This window comes from Periophthalmus magnuspinnatus, chromosome 10 (genome assembly GCF_009829125.3).
Source record: "Periophthalmus magnuspinnatus isolate fPerMag1 chromosome 10, fPerMag1.2.pri, whole genome shotgun sequence".
Classification (NCBI taxonomy): Eukaryota; Metazoa; Chordata; class Actinopteri; order Gobiiformes; family Gobiidae; genus Periophthalmus; species Periophthalmus magnuspinnatus.
The window spans coordinates 21,901,117-21,912,433 of NC_047135.1; the positions used below are offsets into that span (position 1 = coordinate 21,901,117).

The following is an 11,317-nucleotide window of genomic DNA, read 5'->3' on the forward strand; positions in this document are numbered from 1 at the left end:
GAGTAAAGTGTGAATGACCAAAAAGACTTCTGTGAATCCCATACCAAGATGTAACTGCACATTATCTCTAAGATATGACTAATTATCAATGATTTTGTTCCTTAACTAAAAGTATAGATAGAGAATGAAAAAGTTACTCAAGTAAAAGTATCACATGAAAAAATCTGCTTATGTAAAAGTATTAATGTACATGTTTTAAAATGTACTTTAAGAGTAAAAAGTAAAGTTTGTGTATTTATTTTTGTTTGCTCAAAGCTTGAACTCAAAACCTTAAGTCAGGATGTCAGTGCAGTTCAAAAATGTAATGGAATAGAAAGTACAGACAGCTGCTCTCAAATGTGAAGTAGTGAAGTAAAAGTAAAAAGTAGCCAATGTAAAGTTCACTTAAAAAAATTATACCTAAGTGAAGTACTTTACTATTTGTACTTTGTTACTGCTCTACCACTGCGAATGGATTTTGGATTGAAATATCTGGTTCTGTGCATTATTGGTTTGTATGGGGCATGGTTTTGCATATTCTGATTCACTATAATTTACAATTATAGTGAAATAGAGCCACTGCTCCTCCATATCGAGAGGAGCCAGCTGAGGTGGCTTGGGAATCTGTTCCAAAAGGGTATGTCTCACTGGGAGGAGGCCCTGGGGGAAGACTGAGGACACACTGGAGGGACTAGGTCTCTCTGGCTGGCCTGGGAGCGCCTTGGGGTCCCACCAGAGGAACTGGGGGAAGTCTGGGAGTTCGTGCTTAGACTGCTGCCCCCGGAAAAAAATGGATGGATGGAATTTGTGATTGTATGGTGAAAATACAGTAAATTACCAAGAAAATGATAAATAGCATTGTGCCATAAATCTGCATGAAACAGTAATCTACCATATACACACTTACGTTCTGTAGCTGCAGACCTTTACACAGTAAAGTACAGTTATTGTATTTACCTGTAATTTGCCCTTAATTTACTCTTTCCGGTTTTACAGTGCATATCTGAGAACACAGAATGCAGTTTAAACTCTAAATCTTACATACACTTCACTGCTACCTATACTCAGAAATCAAGACTTCAGTAGAGGCCAGTATTTAGAACATAACAGATTGCTTTTTCATTCCGCATTTTATAAAGTGACACAGCTCTTCGCTCACTGCATACAAACCTGAATGTGTCTTTATATTGATACAGAGGAGCTATTGTGAGCTCTTTATCCCAGACTCAGGCTCACAGGGTTCTCTGGGGAGGCAGCTGTTAGCCCCAAGTACCTCCACGTCCTCCACGGCAGGCTAATGCTAATGTGTAGAGCTGTGTGCAAGATTATCAAATCAAGGGCCAATTTACGGATGCTATTAGAATAATATTAAGTGCTTTTGACTCTACTTTTCTACTTAACTGTTTATTGGCGAGAGACATAGGAGATGCACGTACAGTAAATGTTTACACATAAAAGGAATAGGTGATTGAAATGTATTTGTGTAAGGAGACACATGCAAAGTTGTCTTTTAGGAGCTTTTAAGCATGTTATAATGGTTTCACTTCATCATTCACTCAATTTAAGTTGTATTTTGAGTGATTTATGCATGTTTGTGGCATGTCTTTCGTCCTGCATTTGAAGCATCATTCCTCCCAAAATTCACACTTTCACCTACCTCCTGTATACGCCCACTGCTGTTCACGGTGATAAGCCTACTTGTGGGGTTTGACAATGCTGCATAGCCTATTGGGACAAGTAAAGAAACTAATACCGTAAAATGAGACTACCAGGGTTTCAAATAATGTCACAATATTCTATAGGTCAATATAATTTAATACAGATGGTGGCCACTAGTTAATGTTGCTAAAATGCAGATTTTTGTTTGAAGAAAGCAAGTTCTTGGGTCTACTGAATAATAGAAATGATCAGGTTCAAGACTGGGATATTTCATGGTAAAGTACAGTTTAATCAATATTGAAAACTGGCTCTTTCCCCCATCATTTGCGAGTATATCATCACATTCTAGAGTAAGGAACCACCTATTTGGGCAGTTGAATCATCCCTCAGAAAATTTGTGATAAAATAAACATTCAAAAGAGTAAATTGTTTATTAGACTTTATCAGCTGCTCTACGTTCATACTCCTCATTACCTCCCATTTTAAAATACTCTTCATGTATGTCTATCTCCTGTGTCATTCCTGTGCATCCCTACAGTACTTGCGCTACACATTATTTCATCACCTGCTTTGGTAAAATGGTTAAAACACTTTTCCACCTTCAAGACACTCAAAGAGCTTTACATCAAGAAACCACTTACCCATTCACACACGCATTGATACACCAGTGTGCATAGACACTGAGGCGAGATGGGTTAAATGTCTCGTAGAGGACACAATGACAGCATTCATCTGTGGGAGCGGGAATTGCACCACCAACCTTCAAATCAGTGGACAAAGACCATAAACTGAGCTACTGTTTGCTCATCACATTGAGAACAAGGGTGGATTATCAAAAACACAAAAACTGGCTAAAAGTTTAGATGTTGTAGAACATTTATTGATCTTTTTTTCTATTCCTCTATCAACAAAATATGTGTCATGTAGTGATTAGGCCTGTCACAATAAATACTATATCGACTTATCGTTCAGTAGATGACAGATGGAACAATACTTTTGGGGGGTCAGTGTTTAACATGGTTATACTTTCCTTGTACTAGTGGGAAAATGTTTTTTTTTTTTTTTTTTGTATTATAATGATATTTGAGCTGTAGAGGGTTGAATTATGAACTTCTGTGACTCATTATATATACAAACTAACTATATACTTGTTCCATTCTGTTGTTTTTTGGGGTTAAGTCTGCTTTATGGATAAGACAGCTACAGCGCATCCAGAACGTTGCTGCTCAGCTCCTGACTAGAACCAGGAAGTACGAGTACGTAAGACCTGTGCTCAGATCTCTGCACTAGAATAGACTTTTAAGCAGCTCTGTTTGTGCACAAATCTCCATGACCTAGCACTAAAGTACATCTCCCACATGTTAGTGCCATAGGAACCATATCACACTCTGAGGGACCGGCCTCCTGCTGGTGCCCAGAGTCAGGACTAAACATGGGAAATCAGAGTTTCTGTTTTATGCAGTCTTCCTGAAGATGTGAGACAGGCCTCTACTTTGACAGTGTTTAAATCCAGGCTCAAAAAGGTTCTGTTTACCTGTGCATATGCCTGAAAGGTTTTTATTCTGCACTTTTCTTCACTTTTAATGTTAATTTTATGATGATTATTTGTGATTATTTATGTTTTGATGTGTTGTATTGTCATTTTAATATCCTTCTTATTCTGTAAAGCACTTTGAATTACTTTGTGTACAAATTGTGCTATACAAATAAACTTGCCTTGCCTTGCTTTACGGTTTGGTTTAAATATTATCATTTTTCATCAACATTTACTTGAACAATATATCGCATTTCAAAATGTTTTATCGTGACAAGCCTAGTAGTGACGCAGACGGTGTGTACGAGTCGTGTTTGCAGTAGTAACAACTCCTTTCAGTAATTTCATCATTTGAGATTTCCAAGACTCTCCATAATCCAGACACCAACTGCGCTGCTAATTTTACCTCCAAAACAACACCTAAACAAACATGGCCCTCTCTCCATCCTCTACCTTCAGTGAGGCAATGAAGACGCAGATTGTACTCATTTAGTCCCGAGTCTAGACGGTTTGATTTTTCGCTTTGCATTCCCTGACGCTAATGCAAGCCACAGTGGAGCCATTATCCGCTAAACTCTTTCCATCGTCATCTGCAACAAAACAACATGGCATCTCCCTGATAAACATCTCCAGCCTTTTATTTACCCACAACATATTCTGATTGGCCTTTGGAGGTTAGTGTAGCCCCGGGCGCGTTAATCATAGGAACACGCGCCGCTGTTAATGGGAAGAGATCTGGAGCCATCTGCTATGTCTGGTAAGGTAAACCAGTGTGATTATTTATGATCCACGGGCTAAATATAGTGCGTCGCTGGAGATTCTCAGAGAGTGGGATCAATGGTGTCACATATCAGGGAGCTGTTTAAGCGTTTAAGATAAGAAGACACTTGAATTAAATGATGGGTACACGTTCAATTGGAATATGTGATAGCTCCGTGATTGCAATTGGGAGTTCACTGTGGTCAACAGGCGAGAATTCTCCATGGAGATGTTATTACCGTAGCTGAAATGTTCCACAGTGGCATTAAGATACATAGCCACGGAGAGAAGTGAAACGATTCTGGTGAGGTTGGTGTTGTGTACTTGTCGAGTTGTAAATGGCTGAATGAACTACTCCTGTTGCTGCTAGTACTGCTGCTGCTACTACTACTATTACTGCTTCTGCTACTACTGCTGCTGTTGCTGCTACTACTGAAACGATTCTGGTGAGGCTGCTGCTGTCTGCTTGTCAAGTTGTAAATAACTGTGTGAACTACTGCTGCTGCTACTACTACTACTACTGCGGGTACTACTACTACTACCACTACTACTACTGCTACTTCTGCTGCTGGTACTACTACTGCTACTACTAGTACTGCTGCTACTACTCTCACTACTACTGCCACTACTACTGCTGCTGCCACTACTAGTACTACTACTACTACTATTACTACTACAGGCGACACCACCAAGTTAAGCTACATGGGAGAGTTGCAGATAAATATATTTAACGTAAAACTGTGGAACATTCCAGGAGAAGCAATGTCAACCACGAGGCGCACTCCCATCAGAAAGTTACATACTGCACCTGCCATTGGGTTGTAATTTTATGGTTACTGTCCTCAAGTGCTTTATTTTATTTACACAGTTTTGTCTCTACCTTGAGCTTGCTTATTTGAAAATCTTAAACTTTAAAAAGGTACATAAGTTGGAGAATGCCTTGCTTGTTCTGAGTTATAGATTTTGATTTTAAATTCCATAAACATGTATTATCTGCGTCTCCAGATATGAGGTAAACATGTTCAAATTTAAACATAATGGCTAAGGTGTTTATTTTATAATTTGGTATAATTTTTAGTCCTCAAAATGATTATACAATCAGAAAGCAGAATAAGCCTCACAAGATTATTTTATTTGGGTGGCGAGTTCCAATGATGATCCAATTAGTTTAAACCTAAAAAGACTCTCTGCTCTGAATCGTCACTACCTAAACCCCAGCACCTGCAGCCAATCACTAAGAATATATTGAGTGTATTCAGGAGGTTACATGCAGTTCCTTTAAACCTGGTTCAGTCCATGCGAGTCTTGATCCAACAGTAAACACAGTATTTACTTTCCAAAAACTTGTGAAAGGCTAACCTTGACTTTAGTTTTCGCTCCCACCTGTTTCCACCCACGGTTATTTAAGATTGAGCAAAACCTAAAGTGAATTTGCGCAAAGTTTTAGATGATAAATGCAGTAGTGGCAGCTGTTGCATGTGCTTTTGACTGGACAGCCCACATATGGTCTCAGTCAGAGCCAATTTGATCCTCGTCATGTTGCAAGCGAAGTCAGACCTTGTTTACACGCCCACACGATTCATTCTGCTCTATATTCATAGCTAAATATACAACATAGCAGAGAGTCACCAGGGACGAGGCTGCTAACAAATACCAAATGTGTTCTATCCGCTCCCCAGTATTGCCAAGAGAGGGCAGCCAACACATAGTCCAAGTGTTCTGTGTGAAAGTGAAAGAAGTTGTCCATATGCAAGTTATAATATATGGAAAAAATACAAACATAAATTAATAATAATAATAATAATAATAATAATAATAATAATAACACACTAATTATATAACAAAAAAATAATTTAAAAAACTTATTTTCCAACAAAATTAACCCAAAAAATGAGACCCACCAAACCAAAAAATGCTAATAACACAACCACTATTTTCAAATGTGTGCAAACAAAAATTATTAACTTACTAAAATTAAAAGTCAAGATATATTTCAGCTAACACTACACCAAAAATCTATGTTCAAACCAATCAACCAATGTATTTGAACAATCTGATTGGCCAAAAACATGAATTTAACTGATATATTGCATTAGCTATTGAAGTCAAAATATGTCTTTCGTGTGCTGTCTGCATCTAATTATAGCTAAAGCTTTTTAATGTTCTTCATTGTGAATAATTAGGATGTTCAGAATGCATAAGGTAAGAGAGGAACAACTTGGCCCACTTCAAACCACTTAAGATGAACTAGTTCTGTTTTTCGAGCTTGTAAAATGGTAAAAAATCAGGTACAGGGCCTTTAATCCACAATTTAATATCGAGTACACCACAGCACAGATACACCAGGGAAAAGGCTCCAGATAAGTAGCTATTCACAATAATAATCTGTTGTATTGTAGACAGCACAAACGCCTAAAGCTAAAAGAGCGTAGCTTAATGAACACATCACCGGTTCCACTGCCAAAAGGATGTTAGCTCAGACAGGAGGTAAGGAGGAAAACAAATATGAATGCATCTTTATGTCCTGCGCTTGCTAGTTGCTATGATAAAAATACATCATGGTTGTGTTCATGTTGTAGATACAATAGCAACTCTAAAAGATAAAACCTGATGATGTCATAGATGAAGCGTGAGTTTTTGAGCCTAAATATAAAAAATGACGTAAACTTACATGAATAAAACAAAACACAAATCCAGGAACCGGTTATATGTAGCGTATACATGTTTCTACAGTTTTTGCATTGTATGAATCACTCTGTAGACAGTGAACATTTCTATTAACATTTCATTACTGTAAGAGAAATTCAGTTGTGTAATGGGCAAGAGTTTTAGAGTGAAGACATTTCGCTGCTCATTCAAGAGACTTCTTCATTTCTGGCCAGTTCTGGTGGACACTGCCTTACCCTGGGTTTATACTGACTCAAGTGGGGTCCTATATGTACTTTGAATGGGTTACGCGCAGATTGCCACAGTTTCACATATAATGGAGAGCCACAGTGTCCAGGAAGAATAGATTTCTTGCGGATTCTTTCCACAGACCTGCGCCTCACCCTGACCTGCACTCGCACTCCCCTGAGGTCAGTGTGGCAGGGCACATTAATTAACTATATTGAAACCAACACGCCTATTTATTTACAGCTTTTGTTTGTTAGCTAGGTCTATTGAACTGCACTAAGTGTGAACAGTGTCTGAGTCATATTTTGTATAATCATTCAGGCCCTTAATGGATGCTCTCACACCTATTAGGATATTAGCAATCACTATTGTTTTCCTTGTTTTGATTTAGGTCTGAGCATGGAGTGATAAATAAGAGAGATGATGTCTAAGGCCCTCATTTCCGCTCAAAGATGGATTATCTTTCCTAACAAAAATGGCCATTTTAACACCTCTCTCAAACGATTTTCTGCTTTCTTTGGTGGTTAGTGGCTTTGTCCAGCTGACATAATTGCATTTGTCTTTTGCTGTGGATCATACCTGGTCGACTGAGGGAATACAAGACACAGTGAAATAACGTGTATTTCTAACATGTAACAAATGGGATGATGACATTCCAGTACTGCTAATTATACACACAAGCCTATATGTGTACAAGTCTAGTGGTAAAATAACTCGATACTGCCCATTTGTGGTGGCGGTACAGTAAGTGCCAGTCCACTGTTTGTGCAGAGTGAATGGTCCCACACTGAACACTGTGATAAGGAAAAGAGTGGATAAGTTTATGAAGCGCCTTGAGGACTCACAAAATGAAATGATAAATGTTTGAATAATACCTAAGCGATGCAGCGTCAGGTACACCTCCGAGGCACTGGAGCAACTACTTATATGGGCTATAGAAGATTATTATTGCTTGCTGTTTATCTTCTCTCTGTTTTAAATGTTCTATGGACCCTCTGGAGTCTGAAATAAAGCTTGATTGATGTATGGTGAGATTGTATGGTCAAATTGGTCAAAATGTTGTAGAGCTTTTCCGCCTTCAAGTCACTCAAAGCGCTTTGCATCAAGGAACCACTCACACATTCACACATCCATTCATACGACAGTGTACGCAGGCACTGGGGGCGAGGGGGGTTAGGTGTTTTGCCCAAGGACACAACAACAGCATTCATTTGTGGAAGCTGGAATCAAACCGCCAATCTGCTCAACCAATGATGTTTATGTCTATATTAGGATTCGAACCGTCAACCTTCAGATCAGTGGGCAAACGCTCTACAAATATATGACAAATAATAATCCACCCCTGTTTTAAGTGAAATGCGGATATTCCAAAATACAAAATGATAATAATAGAAAAATAAAAATATCTTTCCATTTATTTCCTTTGCTGTTGTCAACTTCTATTTTCTCTACTCTTTTTTCATACACAGTGATCCAGAAAATTTACAGAATATAGGCCTATGTAATATTTTTATTTTGGTCTGTGGATGTCCCAGAAAGCGCGTCCCAGAAAGCAGCTAAAATAAGATGAGTAAATATTAAATAGCTGGGAGCATTCGAAGAGGTTGCCCACATTGTGAAACCATAGTAACAGAGCTAATATAAAAAAGGTACACGGTGAACCTATGGGAATTGAACCTGTGCGTCAATATGAGGCTTTCACATGGAATTAGAGAGCTGCAGGTCTTGGATGACCCTGACTCTAACCTCTACGGGCAGTGAGCAAGATACACATGGAACAAAATATGGAAAGAGCAAAAATACAAGATTATATTATACTGTATGGTATAAAAATGTGCATAGTACCTTAAAAGATACTAGTAATCATAACAGATTTCTTAAGAGGAGGTATTGTAGTTCTATGAGGTATTAAACATGTTGCTGTGTAGGTTTCTATCACGTTTTTGTATACTTATGGAGAACTGTCATGAGGGAGCATGGATGACGTCGGCTTGTGGGCTGAGGGTTGGACAGAATCTTACAGCTAACCATAAGGAGGGTTTGAGTAGGGCCCAGGAGAGATTACTAAATTACTTAAACTTTTTTTTTTCTGATCTTTACAGAAAAAGGGGTAAAAGGTTGCTGTAACTTGAAACTACCGCGTCATGACATCACAAGGTGGAGCAGAGCATTCGGAGCTTTGAAGGTGCAGACGCACTAATCATAAAGGGTTACTCAAACTCCAGGTATATTTTTAAAGAGGTAACAACATTCTAACACGGCTTAAAGCTCACAAGACTCTATTTGCCTAATACAGGACCTTTAAGGCAAGACAAAGACACTCTGATCATACAAGCTTTCACATAGAAACACTGTTCAGTCTGCACGTTAAAATGCATTTATTACTTCATTAAACAACTTGAATCCATAAATGTATTTATTTATTTTCTCCCATTGGGGCATAAAGATCACCCCTTTAAGTTTTAACCGAATTACGTGAAATTCAGTGTTTTATGTCAATTTTGAGAACTTTAAATATGGCGCTTTTTCAACTTCAATTCACTCTGGGGGCGAGGTGGGGTAAGTGTCTTGCCCAAGGACACAACGACATCACTGATCTGTGGGAGCTGAAATCGCACCACCAACCTGTGAGTCATTGGATTTGACCGCTCAAACAATGATGGGGATTCAAACTGCCAATCTTCGGATCAGTGGACAAACAGTCTAGCATCGGAGCTCCTGTTTATTTAAATACTAAATGAAATATACAAAATCGGAGATACACTTTTTTTTATATATATATATCTCATATTTCAACAAAATGAAACAAGAAATTTTACAAAACATGCCATGATAATTTTTTTTTTTTTTTTTTTTTTTTACATGTATGTTTCCTATTCACCTGCAGTATCTCACTTTACATTGTTATATTTGTACTACAAGAAAACCCAGAATTACAGTCCTATAGAGACCCACTCTAGCTTGCAGCAGCACCGCTCTCATGTCTCTAGGAGGAGGAGTTGTAACATACCCAGGCATCTGCTTGCATTTCCCCAGGCGTCTCATTCCACTTGGCAGGGCATCAGGCGCAAATATCTCCGGGACATGTCTCCACATCTCTCCTTCTCCTCTCCTCTACCTCGCAGATATCTCCGAGCGCGTTCTATTCTCACATGGACTCTACTACTACTACAACTACTACTGTGTCTGCTGCCTCCTCTCCTTTCCTCTTTCCTTTCTTATACCTCTTGGCTCCTCCCCCTCCTCCAGCTCCATCGGCCAATGAGAGCGCGTGCCTTCTGAGCCTATTGGAGAGTGCTGTGTCTTGGGGAGATGATAGTACCTCAAGGCAATAGCTTACAGTTATATGAGAAAAATAACTTCCATTTACACTAAGCCTAAACTGGATCAAATTTAAAATAAAATAAAATCAATAAATAAGAAAGAAAAGGGGAAAAAAGTACCAAATTAGTACTAGGATGGGAAACATTTGGGATTTTGATTTATTTTCAACAAGCTGACACCAAAATAGGAATGTTTGATATATTCTATAGCAAAAAATAAATAAATAAAAATACTGTATACAAATTTAGTAATAATAATAATAATAATAATAATAATAATAATAATAATAATAAACAAACAAATGAATGAATAATGTAAACTGCAAATACAGTAAGACCATTGTGATTAGCACATCTGGAAGTCTTTTGTAAGTCTCCTACTGACATTTTGTGTTTACAGTGTTGAGGTGCGTTTCAGGGCCGTGCAGTGCAAACACTTATAAATAAAGGTTCTGCTTTTTTTTCCTGTGTCCCTGAATGCAGCATTTACAATCATCAAGGTCAATAACACACGAGAGAGAGAGCCAGCAACACAAGATGAACTTTGGAAAGTTTGGAAACACTGTTGTTTTTATACAAGAAAAGATAGAATTTTTGCTTAACTTTTGCAGTTTTGACATTTGTAACTTTTAGTTTTTGTCTGTTTGTATTCTTAAAGTGGGAGTATTTTACTTCTATGGGGTATTAACTGCACACAACACATAACATATTTACATCACCATGTTAACTTTTATTGTTTTGAAAATGCTATATTTGCTGAAAACAACGCTAATGAAACTACTGCACATGACATCAGGTTTGTCAAGTTGTTGCATACAGTTTTGTATCATGCTTTTGTATATTTATGGAGAACTGTTGTGTTGGAGCAAGGGTTTGAATAGGGCCTGAGAGAGACTGCTGCAATACTCAAACGTGGGTGACATCTAAAACCTTTTTGATGAGGGATATTGTAGAAGGACATTGTAGAAAGCAAAAATATATATATATATATATTTGCATAATAACCTCTCTTTAACATTTTTTGCATAAGCAGATGACATAGTTGAAATTGCTATATGGTATCTACTTGCATTCTAATTACAGAACACTACATTGAGACTTTTTTGGAAAAGATGTAATTACTTCAAAGGGCCTATATTATGTGTTCTTTTCTCAGAGGAAAAACGCT

At 37.9% G+C, this 11,317-nt stretch overlaps 1 protein-coding gene across 1 annotated transcript in view; it reads right to left on the bottom strand.

Annotated features, from left to right (window-relative positions):
• Positions 1 to 10,009, bottom strand: part of lingo2 (leucine rich repeat and Ig domain containing 2) — a 36,167-nt gene extending 26,158 nt beyond the window's left edge. The window contains exon 1 of the mRNA XM_033974622.2: positions 9,837 to 10,009. Coding sequence (XP_033830513.1) covers positions 9,837 to 9,854 — 18 coding nt within the window. The 5' untranslated portion in view covers positions 9,855 to 10,009. The remainder of the gene's footprint in view (positions 1 to 9,836) is intronic.
• Between the last annotated feature and the right edge of the window lie 1,308 nt (positions 10,010 to 11,317).